Here is a 17,880-nt window from a genome sequence, read left to right on the forward strand (position 1 = left end):
TCGCTGTGCTGTGCTCACTTGAACAGGAAGGTTGCGCGACGGTCCTTCTTGTGGGCAAATGTTGTCATCAAAGTCTGGCAATCTCTGGATTTATGGTGCTTTCAAGACAACTGAAAAAACAAAGTTGAATCATGACGTCAGTGATCTTCAGGTCGGAGCTCTAGAAAGAGGCCCGAGTTCCCGAACTGGAATTCCGAGTTGGATGACCGTTCAAAATGTATTTTACTAGTCAGAGTTCGTTTTTTCCCCGTTGTCGTGAACTCACAGAAGTCCGAGATTCCCCAGTTCCGAGTTTCCAGTTGTTTTGATCGCGGCAGAAATCATGCTGGATTGAATTGATATGTGACATGTATTAATGCCAAATAACATGTAAAACAGGCAACAAACAAACAAAAAATATAAATATATATAAATATATAGGCTAAACAGGTGGGGCACTGCTGTGCCTTCCCTGAATGACGGATCGCCACTGGGTCCTCCAGCACTAGAGGTGCCGTAAAATCACCAATTTTAGCTTTACGCTTTTTTCAAACAAAATAAGAAGTAATGTTACTTTAAAATTGAGATAGCGCTCAATGGTACTGCCCATGTATTCACAGGTGCCGCTATGCCACAGATACAAAGACGAACTATCTTTCTATTATGGGTGGCGGATAGTGTAATGCCAGCAGCACAAAGTGCGGCCAAAGACTACCGGGTCATGGCCAAAAAAATAAAAAAATGTCCTCAAATTAAACGCAATGTTCGCACGTAAACCAAACTACATAACAATTCTCCAATTGTCTTGCATTTTAATTTGGGTGTTGCTATGATAACAGTTCTTTGGAATTCCAATAATTATGTCATTCACAAGGCTGGAAAAAACTATGATTCATGAAAATATCAGACATGCCTGCCTATGAATGAAATGTTAATAACAATGCCAGGGTATGGCGTGAATTGGGTGCCAACCTCATTTGTACCAAAGTAGAAACTGTAATGAAACTCTAGTCCAGAGAGTCGGGTTTGTTAAGTTTTGGTCCCAACCAGGGCAGGGCAAAATCTGCTACACGAGATTTGTAGGTTAAACAGGATTGTTAATTACATCTCGTGCATGATATTAGCTCATAATAATTAAAGCCATAGGGTCTGAAACAAAAGGTTTGCAGAACATTCCAGATGTGACACGTTAGTGCGTGCGTTAAGTTCAAGGGATGGCCATGCTGTCATTAGCCAAGATTGCTTAATTGTTTAAGTGAAAAAGCCTATAATAGCCTACGTATTTAACTGGGACTCAGAGAAAGGCAGTCTTGATCATTTTCTAGTAGTCAGTGGGCGGTCTCCAGCACTTGAAAGAAAGCTCCAGTTCACTGCTCAGCTGCGGTATTGGGTGGAGTCTTGTGCGCTTGACGCTTGACTGGAACAGGAGACCTGCTACATTACGCACGGGGAGGTCGCCAGTACGCCTGTACCGTGAGGAGACTGGAGGGCAGAGAACTCTGAGAACAAAGCTAACGAGTTTATGTTTTTGTTCTACGAAAACGAAGAGTTTGTTCCTCCATCCCCGTATACAGAGTGACGTTTTGGGACATTTGGATATATTTTTCTCAGAAGCCTATGGTTCTTTTAAGGTAAGTGCATATCTAAATGTTTAAGAAAGTTAAGTACAGTACATTCAATGTGTCTATAGAAGCCTATTTTGGACTAATTGGGTATAATATTTCAAATCTGCAATGAAAATACTGGGAATGGGAATATGAAGTCCCAGTGTCCCACTGCAAAATATCTTAATTTTAGGCTTTATTTGATCATGACATAAACTCATAAGCTACATCGAAACCAATGGCGAGAATGGAATGTGTCAAAGCAGTCACCTTGACAAATCACCCATCAACAGCTTTGAGCGTCCAATGTAGGTGTATTTGAAGGTCCTAAACAAGGAGGGCTTGTCCGGTGGAGCCTGTTTGCTCGTCTCTAACATACCTGATCCAGAATAACTCGTCTATCAGTTTATGAGCTCTGTAGTAGTGATGCTGTGCCAAAAAAACGTCACTGTATGTACTAGGTATGTTGTAATAACTACCTGCTATAGAGGGTGTAATAACTGTATTATGAGGACGCACTAGTCGAGGGACCTACTAAACAAGGTGGACCTTGTTTATGGCTGTGACTTGGATGTGTTGCCCCGCCAAACATGACAACCTGTTGCAAAATGACTGATACTTCACTTCAGCTGAGATGGTTGAGTCAGTGTCAGTTTGGAGTTCAAACTTTGGGTTGAGAGTTTGGTATTTACATGAAATAGATTTACCCTGAATAAGTGTTTTGGGGGTGGAAGGAATGAGGAAGACATTTTCCCAGGGGAGCTGTGGGAGTGTTCTGTTCTCCCCAGCTGTCTCCCCGGAGAGTATTGAGACAGTCAACATGATATTGATGTTATAGTAAACAAAAACACCACTGTAATATTACATTCATTCTATTACTGTACACCCTTTGTTCAGGCTATCAGGGAAGTAGTCTTATACTGTACACCTACTACTACGTTATTGTTTGACCTAGCCTCCTTTCCTTAAAGCCGTCCCTCTTCTCTCTGTTTCCAGACTGTTTGAGGAGATTAAAAGGTTATTCAGAGTGAGAGCAGACACGTTCCCTCGACTTTCTCTCCAAGGACTGCTCGGAAACCCCTGACCCTTCATGAGATGCCCACGAGTCGCCTGGCATTTGACCCTATAACCATGGACGTCCGAATGCAAGCCAATCCGAACCTCTACTTTGGGGTCAACGGGGGTCACGATGGCGCTGATAGAAACTCCCACAGTAAACCATTTGTGAGTATAACTTATATGAAACCCTTTCCGCTAACGGCTTATTCTCTTGGTATCTTAGATCAAAATGTCAATATTTCTCCCTTTGTTCAAACTTTACGCACCCATATTAGGGGGGCATGGCGTTGAAGTATTCACCCACCTGTTCCTGGTTTAGAGCAGGTCTTTTTCATTGTGTGACTTAAGAAAACCCTGACTTATCTGTTTATACAGCAAAGTCTGTCTCCATGCCCCCCTCTGTCATGCTGTCACTGAGAAATGACACAGGATTAATGACTACATCCTGTTGCATGCCTCAGGGATGACACACACACACACACACACACACACACACACACACACACACACACACACACACACACACACACACACACACCTCAGAGACTGAGGGAAACCGGTTAAGATGCAGTTTTAGTTGGTCCTGCTTCACACAACAGAAGTCAGTGGTCTTTGTGTTTGGTTTCAAATGAGTTTGCCTGCAGATGTGCACGCATGTGTGTGTGAGTGTGCACATGGGTGCGTGCGTACGTGTGTGTGTATGGCTGGTGTGTGTGGCTGAGTAGAACAGGTCTGTGTTGTGGTACAGATTTACCTCTGGTAAAGGTTGATCTCTCGATCCCTACAGTGATGCCTAGCAACGAGATGGCATCCTGCTGCGGTAACCTGTTCACCCTAGTAATCACAGGCACAGGGTCGTAACCTGAAACGGCAAACAAAACATATTTGGTTTGTCGCTAATTGACAGTGGTGGTAATGGTTGATGAAAGGTGGTATGGGTGCATCCGTTGTTTATTTTCTTGTTGCAATAAAAATGGGCCATTGTCAGCCAGGTATTTGTGTCTGTGTGTGCTTTCCTGGGTTTGTGTGTCTACTGACTACATGTGTGTGTTTAGATGACACATTGTTTTATGGGGGGGATCTTCAGTATATAGAGCTAGTCTCTAGCTCATTTGTGCATTCTGTTGACCTAGTACCTTTTTCCTAAACCCATTAAGGTTCGTTTTAAACAATCTAACCAGGTTGCCCTTTGATTCAGCGTATTATCTTGAGTGAAACAGATCACAGGGAGCAGTGGAAAAATCTATAGTCAGGGTCATGCAGCAGCCGTCAAAGCAGCCCTATCATTGTATACCCTATGCCTATTGTGTTGTGGTGTTCTGTGGCTGTATGTGCTCTGTACAGAGGGACAGGTAGTGATGTAACATGTAGGCAGTGAGGCCACCCTGTTGGAGGGGCTGGAGGGTGTAGGCTCCTTCCTCCAGGTCTCTGTGCTAGGTTGGGGGGATTAGAAGGTTGAGAGGTGGGAGAGCACGAACAAGCAGCCCTGTGTTCTCACCGTGGCTCATACACACACACAAACATGCGAGAGATGGCAGGCAGATGGATGGATTGGGACACAGGGTCTCTAAGTTAAGAATCATGCAAAAATGTTGGCAGTCAGATGTCCACGAGCGGATGGTCCCTAAAACACAGCACACCAAACGAACGGCAGACAAACGGCAGATCAACATTCAGTGTAGTGTGCGTGTGGTCCTTTCGAGTATGAGGGGAAAGGCTAAACCGACAGGATCTGTGTTTGTTTACATCCTTTACATAACTTTTTTGGGCAACAGGAAGTATATTCCATACACTAGACCTGATTATGGTATAGGAGATACTGTTATACGATACTGTATGTCACATTAATGCAACTCGTGTTACCAATTACCCCTTAACCAAAGAGCACCTTTAACCTACGTTTCTGATGATCTACTAGTGTGTCCCTGTAGTCGGTCGCTTCCCATCCAAGTAACTCGTGTGTTGTGTTGCCCTGTGCCCTGTGTCGCCCCCTACAGGAGGATAAGGCGCTGCATTTCTTAAGCCAGGAGGAGCAGGATTGTATCCTGTTCTTTGAGGAGACTATCGACTCCCTGCTGACTACCCCAGCAGTAGATGAGCTTGACGGACCAGGACCCCCCATCCGGGCATCCGCCCCCAGCCTCAGCCCCGTACCACCCTTCTCAGCCTCGAATAGGCCCACCAGCCCCAAGGACATCATAGACCTGGTTCGCCCAGCACAGCCTGATCTGGTCCACCCCACACATGCACCATTCAACCCCCCCATGCCAGGTACAGCACAGTTCACTCCTTGCTCCACCCTGAACAGTACTGTTTACATTTGATTATGATTATCAGTCCCTTGGATCATTAGAATTACTACAGTCAAATGAGATCAGACTTCATCACTATCATCAGCATGACAGATTACTCAACATTGACATTTGTACTGTATAGTGAATATACGTGTGAAGATATAGATTTGCCATTGACCTTGTCTTTTGAAGATACAGAATGTATAGAGAACTGATGAGTTTACCTCTCAAACTCTTTCTCTTTGCAGATTTCACCCAGAATATGGTAATGAACAACCCTGAGAGGCATTTTGAGAACAAGCCGAGGCGTGAGGTGATGGAAAACTTCCCTACAGAGTACAACCTGCCGCCCCCTGGCAAGGACAGTGCCCCCTATGGCCACGCCCTGTACCAGCCTGTAGGCTCCGTCCCCACCCCCGTCCGCATCGCCCAGAAGATTGCAGAGCACCAGGGGAGTGTGGGGAACACCAACATCCTCTCTTCCTCCCTCCTGTCCAACTGCCGTAGGAACCTCGATTTAGAGAACGTAGAGAGACCACCCACCTCCCCGGATTATCTAATCAAACAGGACCCGACCACCTCAGCCAAACCCACCCATTACCCCAACAACATCAACATGATAATGGGCAGCAACCAGCACCACAGCCATTCGCTGGCCAGTGTGAACCTCCAGGACAGGAAGTCTCAGATGCTGGCTAACCTATCAGGGACATCCCACCCTGTGGAGGCGGAAGAGCTCCATGGGCTGCAGGAGGCCCAGGTAAACCTTCCCACCCACAGTGTGTCTTTCAGGGATCCCACTCCAAATAAGTCCCGGATGGAGGCACTGTCCAAACTGGGCTTGACCCGAAACCTCACCCACAACAGCAGCACAAACACCAAACCCGCTGCTGCCCCGATTCCGGTTGCCACCCCTACACCCGTTCCTATGCCTACACTGACACCTGTGAGTAAACCAGATGTGGCCAGACAGGCAAAGACCTTGCCACCAGCAACAGTCAACACCAACACCTCTCATGCAAGTATCCATGACAACAAGCCTGCTTCTCCGTCGCCCGAAGTCTCGTCCAAGGACTTTAACAGCTATGGCGGGAAGACCATCGTGGTGAACCCCTCTAAGGCTGCTGCTGTAGCTCCCTCCACCGGTGGCCATGGCAGTAAGGCCCAGCCAGTGACCTCTCACAGTGACTTCAACCCTTACGGGGGTAAGACTAAGGTAATGAAACCTGCTCCTGTTACCACAACCAGGGCTGACCTAACCCAACCAGACATCGAGAGCAGGGCCGTGCCTCCCCCAGCCTCCACCCCAGCCAGAGTGATGCCTCCCCCAGTCTCCACCTCCACCCCAGCCAGAGTGATGTCTCCCCCAGCCTCCACCCCAGCCAGAGTGATGCCTTCCCCAGCCTCAACCCCAGCCAGAGTGATGCCTTCCCCAGCCTCAACCCCAGCCAGAGTGATGCCTTCCCCAGCCTCAACCCCAGCCAGAGTGATGCCTTCCCCAGCCTCAACCCCAGCCAGAGTGATGCCTTCCCCAGCCTCAACCTCCACCCCAGCCAAAAGGATGCCTCCACCAACCTCCACCTCCATCCCAACCAAAGGAGAAACCATGTCCTACGAGGTCAAGAGCTACGGGGGGAAGACCAGAATGGTCACCCCATCTCACACCACCCCCTCCCCCGTTACCACCCCTGACATCCTCACACACACCCTAGTGAGGTCCCCCAGCAAAGCTTCAGCCCCAGTGCCTTCTCCAGCCTCCAGACCTTTCCGCTATAGCACTCCCCCTAGCGCCAACAGGGCGGGGGCATCTCCTCCTTCTCCGGAGTCCCGGCCGAAGTCCATCTCCAAGCCATCCTTCCGCTCCCAGGGGATCACTGTGCAGTTCTCCGGACGGGGAGTGACGGATGAGTCGCGCAGAGAAGCTCTCCGGAAACTGGGGCTGCTGAAAGACACTTTCTAACTCTCTGCAAAACCTCCATTGAGCTTCCAGGTGGACAGACATAACGAAGGCCTCTGGAGTTTTTCTGAAAGGGTGTGAGGCGTGGCAGGAGAGGATACCTACATTACTGTGGAATGAAACAGGATCCGGGCTGAAACCGGCACACCTGGTTCTGAGCGCTGACAAACGAGTCCGACACGTCACATGGCCTGGTTGACAAATGAGCACACATACGTTTTACAGATACACACACGCGGACATGTATACACACACATTCGTCAAACAGACATACACGTGCACATGCACTCATACCCACAAATACATTCACCCAACAACTCACACACTTATATGCATCAAAGCGCTGTCTCTTAAATTGTGCTCTATTTAACTGTAGTCCTACTAAGTGTTTTACATTGTCTCTGAATCAAGACATATTGTACTTTACAGTATACATGTACCTCTATTGTTCTCTGGGCCAAAACAGACAAAAAAAACAGACCTGTGCAAAGGGGAATGCAGACAGCTGAATGTCTTTGGCATTGGCACATTTGGCAGAGACAGACTTTTTACTACCTTTGCCACCTTCTGATGTCACATCCTCAGCTACCAGTGAGAATCCTTACATGCTCTCACTCTCCAAAGATGGATTTATATACCCAGTATATTTACATTTACTTTGTATGACACTATATTGATTACTGATCAGTTTGAGGCGGGTACTGATAAAGTGAACTTGAATCATTATAAACTGGCTGTGAATCACCTGAGAACTAAAGAGCCTCACAACATGTTATTTTGTTTACCGATTTCAGCGTTGTTGTTATCCAGGGGGTTATTATGAGTGTGATGTATCTCACCGTTCAGCTTTTAAGAGCATGAACAAGGACATAGTGTGAAGGACTTTCCTGGCAGAATAAGGTTGAATTAACTTCACTCACTAATTGTCACGTTTACACCCGCTCCCCACTCTCCGGCGCTCAATGTCACCAGTTTACTCATTATTATGTACACCTGCCACCATCTTTACGTGTGCCTACGCCTCATGAGACTCACCTGGACTCCATCACCTTCCTGATTACCTCCCCTATATCTGTCACTCCCCTTGGTTCCTTCCTCAGGTGATATTGACTCTGTTTCTGGCTAGCTGATTAATGTATATATGCTACTTGTGTTGCTTGCATTGTTCCATGTTGGTTTATTTATTAAGTTCACTCCCTGTACGTGCTTCCCAACTCCCTGCGTACACGTTACACTCATCTATTAGAATGTATCTATATTTCCTGTGAGGACGGTAACCATCAAACTCATAAATATTGATGATATCCTACTTGATAAGTATTTATGCACCCATTGATTTCCACTGCTGCCTTATGGTATGTTAAAGACAGGTCACTCGGAAGGGGGTACATTCCCCCATGCAAGAGCAAAGCTTAGAAACTTAACAATTGATTGGCATACCAAGTAAACTAAGCAGCAATTAAAATAGTTTGCATTCATGTACCTCATATGCTCAGCTCGAAGGATATCAAATTATTGGAAGTTCTGAAGTGACCCCCATGTGTTAATCTCCTCATAGGACATTTTTGTGAATGTATGTTACAGAAAAGAGGGAGTGCAAGACAGGCTTGAGTTTCTAGGAAAGGAGTGATATGTAACTACAGCGCTGGTTAAAGTGTATTTTTACTCCATGGACATACCTCCCACACAAAACCACTAAATGTGGTTTGAAATGTAGACTTTTACTACTTCGAGGGAAAAAACTTAACTTTGTGAGGACGGGCAAGGGCTTGCAATGTCCAAAACACAAACACTGAAGCCACAGAATCCAGAAATACTCACAAGGACCATTTTTTCTTGTTTTGCCCTTCTTTTGTTCATGAACTGTATGCTGAACTTGCATTTGCAATATGTCATTTAACTGTCATCATAACTGATGCCTCTTGTTTCTCGCTGGACTGCAGATATATTGGTACATAACCCTGTGTGTGTGTGTGTGTGTGTGTGTGTGTGTGTGTGTGTGTGTGTGTGTGTGTGTGTGTGTGTGTGTGTGTGTGTGTGTGTGTGTGAAACATGTTTGTCCATTTTTAAAGTTTTTTTTAATGAAAAAAGTCAGACTCCGGTTTTGTAGTTCATCTACAGTAACTCATGAAGTATCTAATACACACAAACACACACTTGGAAAATATACCTGTAGTTTGCAGACCCAGAGAGAGAATCCAAAAAGACTCACATACAAAATCTTTATTTGACATTCAATTAACATTTACAAATTGTCAACAAAAGTTGCTGCAATGGTACAACAGCGCCTTTATAGATTTTGCTCATTGTCATATTGTACACAACGTTTAATGTACATCTGTGTCACCTAATAAAGAGAGTAATATACATGACTTATCCTATCCAGAGTTTGTTATTCTTCGCAGGGCATTTACTATACCATGTTATGAATGAGTAGAATCTCAGTGTATGGTTTATGATGATTTCTCTTCCCTGGGAAATAGTTCACCATGGTTTTAATGGAACCGTAAACAGACAAGCTTTCCAGGGCATCAACTCACCTCAGCCTACACTCGAACCCCTCATTCTATTACTTCATTGACTGTCCGTTCTTGAAGGTCATGATTCCAAAGTTCCCTGTCTCCTTTCTGCCACTAAGATTAAATAATTGGACAGTCAAACTCCCATAAGTCTTCCTCAATATTGTTTTTGTCTTTCCCTTTTTCAGATCGGATGACAAGAGGAAGGCGTAAGACTACTGAGATACTTTCTCTTTCGTACAGAATATTTCCCTGGAAAGCTGCAGCCCACTGTGTACTCTGCTAGGTGGACGGCCGCTCCCAGTTTCACATGGGTATGCTGTCTATACTGCAGAGTCACACCCCTTTACCCAGACCCAACAGAGAGCCTTTCTTTCCCTCTGTAGGGCATGGGTCTGAGTGTGTGTGACCAAGAGCATCTGGGGCATTAGCTTTTTCGGGAGTGTGAGGGCAACTAAAGCTGTGGTTTGGTAAGGGGGGTGTGTGTGTGTTGATGGGCGGTACACAGGCAGGAAGTGAGTAAATAAGCATGTTTAGGGTCTGTAATTAGAGGCATCAGAAAAATCCTTTAAGAGTGCCCTCTAACAAACACACACACTCCCTCTGCCATACTACCTCGTTCTCTTACACACAGATGCACTAATACAGTCTTGCACTCCCTCTCATACACACATAGGTACATCAATGGAGGAGCTAAGGCTCCCAGCCATATTGGTGGGACCAGGGTTGGGGAGTAACAGATTACAAAACGGTAACTGTAGTTGTACATTACCAGTAAAAATATTGTAATCAGATTACAGATACTTTTGAAAAACTAGACGTTTACTTTGAGGATTACTTTTAAATTCAGAAAGGAGGTTTGCCAAAACAAATATTTGACACCTCTGTTTTCTCAATGACATTCAAATCAGCATTGAAAAATGGCGCAAATTTAAGTTTGTTCCACCTGAGCGAGTCTGAACACAAGTCAGAGACCACTATGATGACACAGCATATGATTTTGATGGATCGCGGGAAAAGAACAGGAATCGGCTTTTGTAGGCTACAGTCCAAGATATGTCTTCCAATGGTGAGACTGCTGTCGGCATCCAAAGATTATCCAACTTGAATAACCGCTTGGAGGTTAGGGTGACAGCAGTGGTGTAGTCTACGGCGATACGGATATCACTTATTATTGATATCTACATAGCGCATTGATGTGAATCACACTGCTGCTCTCTCCTTTAGCTAATTGTGCCTTATGGATTGTGGTTGTTGTGGATGTCTGTTCACAAATCTAAATGTGTATTTGTACCCAATAATGGTTGAATTCAAGAAGTTTAAGCTGCCTATCAATCATTGTTTTTGAAACCAGTGGACAGCCAGTGAAAAATGCGCTCTTGCAACAGCTGCACAGTGCTTACCCCAGCCCATGGAATAAAGTGGGGCTTTTATTGCTCAATCTAATTCATGCTGGTACATTTTTTTAATCCATAGGCCTACAGGACACATGTTCAAACTCGCACACTTTTGATATACTTAAAGGGGCAATCTGTAGTTGCTACATCCATATTTTGACTTATAAATTATATATATCCATTGATTCTTGAAGAATATAACTTATAAATGCCTCATGAGCTTAGTTCAACCCAAAATATAAGCTTGTTTTCTCCAATGTCTGTAAACATTGTATATGTAAACAAACACTGTATTGCCTCATAACATGGTTAAAACTATACTTTTGATATCATGGATGGTCAGTCCTTGCATCCAAAGGTCTGTCTATTAATCTGAGAGTGATTACATCTCTCCAGACCCATCCCTCAGCTTTTTACAAAAACAGAGGTGGTTATTTTGTTATTGTTTCATCTGTGGATTTGCCCTTTAAACAGCTGCATATTATCAAGACATCAAAGTGTCACCAACAAAAAGGTAAACAACAGGCCTATAGCAAATGCAGCATATGGCATTCTTTTTTCACATGTAAATAGTACTTTTCAGTAGTGCTCAAAGCATGCCATTCCAAGAGTGCAGCATCTATTTTTCAACTTGAATCAATGAGCCCAATCAGTCCTCCATGACAACAAAAATCATAAACAGAGTAGGGCCGGCTAATAAGTCCTTTGTTTTGGGGTTATGCTCAGGTAAAACAATTTGGCTAATCTATACTTCCATATTTCCAAGTCCTATTCTTGAAGATCAAGGGGTATAACATTTACTGGAGTGACTATAATGATGATATTCATTTAACCGTATTATTATATGTAATAGAAAGCGATGTGTTAGAAGAAGCCTACATAACCAACCCATAAAGTCAAATGAACATCCATATATGGCCAGCTATGTAAACTTTAACATTTATTTATCCTGCAATAGATGTGGTTATGTTGGTAACATACATTTATGTCTTCTTCTAATGCCTCTAAGGGGAAAGTAATCTAAAAGTAACTGAATGTAATCAGATTATATTACCGAGTTTTGGTAATCAAAAAGTTACATTACTGCTTACAATTTTGGACAGGTAACTAGTAACTAACAGATAACATTTAGACAGTAACCTACTCAACCCTGGGTGGGACAAAGATCATGGACACAGTAAAGAAGTCGAGCCAGAGGAGTGAGTCACAAACTGACACTTTTACTGAAACAGGCAGAAATTGGCTTACAGAGCTGGTGCAGAAAGGCCTATGCAGTAGAGTACAGATGATCTATCTATAGACTCAACAGACAGAAATAATCAAACAGAAGTTATCATCACTGAGTAGGACTCAGGAGGCAAGAGCACAGATAAGTATCTTATCCATTTGTCAAAAACTACAATACGGCACACAAATTCCAAATGAACAAACTGTATATCACCCCAAAAAAGTATAGATTTTTCATGAAAATAAAGGAAACATCTAGAAAGCCAAAATTCTGAAAAAATAAAGAATATGTATTATATTCATCACTTATATTTTATTTTTATTTCTGATGATGAAACGCTGGTCAGTCAACACTGGTCTCGTACCCGCCTCCGGGTCAGGGTCGTCACCGTGACAAGGTGTTCCATTTCCAACAGGGTTAGGAGGAGCAAACCATCTCTATAGTACAGATGCAGGATCTTCATTTGATCACCCTGTTGCAGGAGAACTGGACATTTTAAAACTTTTAGTGTATGAGGTTTAAAAAGGCTTCTGAAGTTTGTAATTTCCACTTAGAAATTTCAGACTTGATTTTCCCTTACAAAAATGTATCAACCCCTACAAAAATATCAACTAATCATAATCCACATAATAATTCACATTTCCTGTTGCTGCAGGATTATTGTCCCGCTGTAGCAAACTGGCTCAAATTAAGATCCTACATCTGTAACCCATCCTCACACACAATCAACCGCGCCTTTCTGTACATAATCCTGTCCTCCATGTTCCCTTGTTTATCAAGTCATTTAGTAGTGGTGACCCCGTCTGTGCTCCCTCTCCTCTCCTCCTCCTCCTCCATACCCCTCTCAAAGCTGCCTTTGAACAGTGTGTGATTTAGCTAGATAAAGAGATAAAAAGACTGAATGACAGATCTGTTCCTAGTAAGAGAAGCACAGTCCATCTCCAAAGATGTCACACCCTCACCCGTCCCCTTTGCTTTCACACACATTCTGTCCGTTCTCCTCCTCTTGTGAGCCCTTGTACACCATATCCTCATCCTGCACGGGAGCAAAGAGAAGACGACTGTGGTCCCTTGTCCTGCTGCCTAGCTGTCCGTGCGTCTGTTTGTCTGCGTCCATGTCTGTCCGTACATATGGCCGTCCGTCAGCTGGTCAGTCGTTCTTTCATTCATCTTTTGGTTCATTCTCTTGTTGAGACGGGGTGGGTGTTTGTGCTGCTGTGCTGGTGTCGTCCCGGGCGACGCACAGAAAGGAAGGGGAGTTCTCTGGAACGCCTTAGCTGGATGAAGGGGGTGCCCCCCTCTTCCCCACCCCTCGTTGATGCCCTTTCTCTTTCTCTTCTTCCGGCGGCAGGGTTAGGTGTGGGGGTCTGCGCTTGCGTCAGTGGGCGGCTGGCGGACTCACTCCCTGCTCAGGCGAGACCGATGGTCCGCTCGCCCTCTCTCGCTCTCTCATTCGCTCGCTCCCTCAGCTAGACTCCAATCAGCGTCTCCTAGGGGACAGAGCAGGGCTTTACTGCAGTAGCTGTCTTCCAGAACACTCACTGTAATATTTATCCCCTCCTCAAATCCTCAAATCCCCAAAACATCCATCCAAGATCCACCCCCTTTTCTCCACCCATCCCTCCCTCAACCTCCTGCCCCAATATCCATCCCCGTTCACTCCTTCAGTACCATCATTACTGCAGCTCCTTCCATCCATAGGTTGCAATGGTCTAGCGTCTGTTCGTAAGAAAATGTAATTGTGAGTGACAATCCAAAACAAAGTTTTGTTATTCATCAAAAACATCATGGTGTACTTTGCCATCAGTATCATGTAAGCATCTGTCAAATGTATGTTAGGTATGTATATGATGCGTGGTGTTGCCGCAGATCTGAAGATCTCCTTTCTGAATTCTTTAGTCACTTTTCCGAGACAAATATGAGGAGGAGGACAAAGAATCACAAACTATTTTTGTTCTGATGAAAATAGAAAGTTCATGCAATCTTTATTTCCAAAAATAGAAAGCAATCTTTACAGCATTTAAGTAAAAATATGAAAATTCACTTTAGTGCCTGCAAAGCAGAGCAGATATAGTTTCTTTCACGGTGCAAAAATAAAGGGGGACAAGTCTGTCTCTGATCAGAATACTCATATGCCAACAAAATATGGTTTGACAGTTGGGAGACATTAACCCTTTCCCGTCTTAACATAAGCAGGCCTGAGTGCAGTCTGTCAGTAGCGTGTCCGGCTGAGCTGGCTGGCCCTAGCCTCCTGGCCCTCATATCTGTCGTTTCTCTTGTGTTTCTCTTGCCTCTCTTGTCTGTCACGCTTTTCGTGCCTTTCATTTCTCTCCTGCTTTGTTTCCTGCTTTCTGTTCAGGTGCAGAGAACAAGGAGGGAGAGTCAGTAAGTTGACAAGCACCACGTCCTTCGACAGGATCCCATTCTGATGCCATCCCTATTTCTACCAGCATTTGGCTGGTGGTCTGCTGTTAATTCCTGGCCTTGGTGGTGTGTGTGTGTGTGTGTGTGTGTGTAGTCGGTAGGTAAGTTGAGGAGCGAGTCTCACCTTCCTCCGGTCTTGAAGATGAGGTCGGCGTTGGGTGCCCCTTTGGGGTGTTGGTAGCGCGGGCGCCGCTCCCGGTTGGTGTTGGCAGGAGCGGGCCGCTGGGCCAGAGACGCCATCATTTCTACATAATAATAACCAAGAAGGTTAACACAATGCTACACAAACCAACAAAGTGTAGGCATGTTGAATTTTGGTAGTACTCCTGCTACTTTCTCTCGTCATCTCTCAAACACACTCTCCATTTCTTTCCCTAACGCATGCCTCATTCACCATCTGTCCCTCTTCTTATCAATATTGTTCAATCAAAAACACATATTTTGACCAATGTGTAAAATAATGTTGTGTAGATACTCCTCTATGAAAACCAAATTGTCCAAACCTGACGTCTCTATCATAACCCGTTACAAAAGTTACTTGAGTTTTTACTCTTGTAGGATGGCCAGAACTAAAATCAATGGAGGTGCGAGAAGAAAAGTGGGCAAAAGTCAGGACAATTGCATGGCGTCAGCTAGGAGGATTCTGTGAAACAATTAACAATTATGCTAAGAAGATTTCTACGAAACATTTAAGGTTCCTGCTAACTGACAGGCTCACTTTCCCATCGACTCTTTTTTTTGTTCTTTTTTTTTTGGAATCGGCAGGACATAAAACAATAGAGGTGAGATGGATATCAGTTTTGAGACACGGCATATAGTATTTTCATATTATAGTATACGCATTTCATATTATACGCTTTTTCATTTAGAAGATTTCACACAAAAACAAGCGTATCTCTGTGAGATGTCAAAGGAGCACTGAGCGTATACCAAGCTTTTTATTTACAAAGCCTTTTCCATTTAATTCAGCTCGTGTCATGCTAATTTAGCTTTTTTGCAACCTGCAGAAACATGTTTGAGAGAATGATTGAGAGAATGCCAAGAATGTGTAAAGTTGTCATCAAGGCAAAGGGTGGCTACTTTGAAGAATCTAAAATATTAAATATATGTTTAACACTTTTTTGGTTACTACATGATTCCACATGTGTTATTTCATAGTTCTGAAGTCTTCACTATTATTATACAATGTAGAACATTTTAAAAATAAAGAAAAACCCTTGAATGAGTAGGTGTCCAAACTTTTGAGTGGTGATATGTATGTATGTATGTATGTATGTATGTATGTATGTATGTGTATAGACAGTATATGAATAGAAAAGGTGTGTACAGCCACAATTATATAGGATGAGCCATGACTAGAATACAGTATATACATATAAAGTTGGTAAAATAGTATGTAAACATTATTAAAGTGAGCAGTGTTCAATGACTACGTACATAGGGAAACAGTCTCTAAGGTTCAGGGTAGAGTGCTGGGTGGTAGCCGACTATTAACAGTGACTAAGGTTCAGGGTAGAGTGCTGGGTGGTAGCCGACTATTAACAGTGACTAAGGTTCAGGGTAGAGTATTGGGTGGTAGCCGACTAGTAACAGTCTCTAAGGTTAAGGGTAGAGTGCTGGGTGGTAGCCGACTAGTAACAGTGACTAAGGTTCAGGGTAGAGTACTGGGTGGTAGCCGACTAGTAACAGTGACTAAGGTTCAGGGTAGAGTACTGGGTGGTAGCCGACTAGTAACAGTGACTAAGGTTCAGGGCAGAGTGCTGGGTGGTAGCCGACTAGTAACAGTGACTAAGGTTCAGGGCAGAGTGCTGGGTGGTAGCCGACTAGTAACAGTCTCTAAGGTTAAGGGTAGAGTGCTGGGTGGTAGCCGACTAGTAACAGTGACTAAGGTTCAGGGCAGAGTGCTGGGTGGTAGCCGACTAGTAACAGTGACTAAGGTTCAGGGCAGAGTGCTGGGTGGTAGCCGACTAGTAACAGTGACTACGGTTCAGGGTAGAGTACTGGGTGGTAGCCGACTAGTAACAGTGACTAAGGTTCAGGGTAGAGTACTGGGTGGTAGCCGACTATTAACAGTGACTAAGGTTCAGGGTAGAGTGCTGGGTGGTAGCCGACTATTAACAGTGACTAAGGTTCAGGGTAGAGTACTGGGTGGTAGCCGACTAGTAACAGTCTCTAAGGTTAAGGGTAGAGTGCTGGGTGGTAGCCGACTAGTAACAGTGACTAAGGTTCAGGGTAGAGTACTGGGTGGTAGCCGACTAGTAACAGTCTCTAAGGTTCAGGGTAGAGTGCTGGGTGGTAGCCGACTAGTAACAGTCTCTAAGGTTAAGGGTAGAGTGCTGGGTGGTAGCCGACTAGTAACAGTGACTAAGGTTCAGGGTAGAGTACTGGGTGGTAGCCGACTAGTAACAGTCTCTAAGGTTCAGGGTAGAGTACTGGGTGGTAGCCGACTAGTAACAGTGACTAAGGTTCAGGGTAGAGTACTGGGTGGTAGCCGACTAGTAACAGTGACTAAGGTTCAGGGCAGAGTGCTGGGTGGTAGCCGACTAGTAACAGTCTCTAAGGTTCAGGGTAGAGTGCTGGGTGGTAGCCAACTAGTAACAGTGACTAAGGTTCAGGGTAGAGTACTGGGTGGTAGCCGACTAGTAACAGTGACTAAGGTTCAGGGCAGAGTGCTGGGTGGTAGCCGACTAGTAACAGTCTCTAAGGTTAAGGGTAGAGTGCTGGGTGGTAGCCGACTAGTAACAGTGACTAAGGTTCAGGGCAGAGTGCTGGGTGGTAGCCGACTAGTAACAGTGACTAAGGTTCAGGGTAGAGTACTGGGTGGTAGCCGACTAGTAACAGTGACTAAGGTTCAGGGCAAGGTGCTGGGTGGTAGCCGACTAGTAACAGTGACTAAGGTTCAGGGTAGAGTGCTGGGTGGTAGCCGACTAGTAACAGTCTCTAAGGTTAAGGGTAGAGTGCTGGGTGGTAGCCGACTAGTAACAGTGACTAAGGTTCAGGGCAGAGTGCTGGGTGGTAGCCGACTAGTAACAGTCTCTAAGGTTAAGGGTAGAGTGCTGGGTGGTAGCCGACTAGTAATAGTGACTAAGGTTCAGGGTAGAGTGCTGGGTGGTAGCCGACTAGTAACAGTGACTAAGGTTCAGGGTAGAGTGCTGGGTGGTAGCCAACTAGTAACAGTGACTAAGGTTCAGGGTAGAGTATTGGGTGGTAGCCGACTAGTAACAGTGACTAAGGTTCAGGGCAGAGTGCTGGGTGGTAGCCGACTAGTAACAGTGACTATGGTTCAGGGTAGAGTGCTGGGTGGTAGCCGACTAGTAACAGTGACTAAGGTTCAGGGTAGAGTGCTGGGTGGTAGCCGACTAGTAACAGTCTCTAAGGTTAAGGGTAGAGTGCTGGGTGGTAGCCGACTAGTAACAGTC

The 17,880-nt window shown here is 44.8% G+C and overlaps 2 protein-coding genes across 9 annotated transcripts in view; one reads left to right on the forward strand and one right to left on the reverse strand.

Moving 5' to 3' along the window:
• The first annotated feature begins 1,090 nt into the window (after positions 1–1,090).
• proser2 (proline and serine rich 2) lies at positions 1,091–9,265 on the forward strand. The gene is made up of 4 exons (XM_014152822.2): positions 1,091–1,610; positions 2,580–2,807; positions 4,640–4,913; positions 5,185–9,265. The coding sequence occupies exons 2-4, from the start codon at positions 2,679–2,681 to the stop codon at positions 6,894–6,896; spliced, it is 2,115 nt and encodes a 704-aa protein (XP_014008297.1). The 5' UTR covers positions 1,091–1,610; positions 2,580–2,678; the 3' UTR covers positions 6,897–9,265.
• Positions 9,266–12,009: 2,744 nt separating this feature from the next.
• LOC106576024 (regulator of nonsense transcripts 2) overlaps positions 12,010–17,880 on the reverse strand; it is a 24,898-nt gene continuing 19,027 nt past the window's right edge. For 6 of the 8 annotated variants that reach the window (XM_014152825.2, XM_014152829.2, XM_014152824.2 and 3 more), the window contains 2 exons: positions 14,586–14,706; positions 14,006–14,388 (listed from right to left, as the gene is read on the reverse strand). In XM_014152825.2, the coding sequence (XP_014008300.1) occupies positions 14,250–14,388; positions 14,586–14,706 (260 nt within the window). In that variant the 3' untranslated portion in view covers positions 14,006–14,249. Of the gene's footprint in view, positions 13,528–13,708; positions 13,757–14,005; positions 14,389–14,585; positions 14,707–17,880 lie in introns of those variants that run through there. The other 2 variants (XM_014152831.2, XM_014152830.2) reach the window with 2 other exon arrangements.

Source organism: Salmo salar, chromosome ssa17 (assembly GCF_905237065.1).
Source record: "Salmo salar chromosome ssa17, Ssal_v3.1, whole genome shotgun sequence".
NCBI classification, from domain to species: domain Eukaryota; kingdom Metazoa; phylum Chordata; class Actinopteri; order Salmoniformes; family Salmonidae; genus Salmo; species Salmo salar.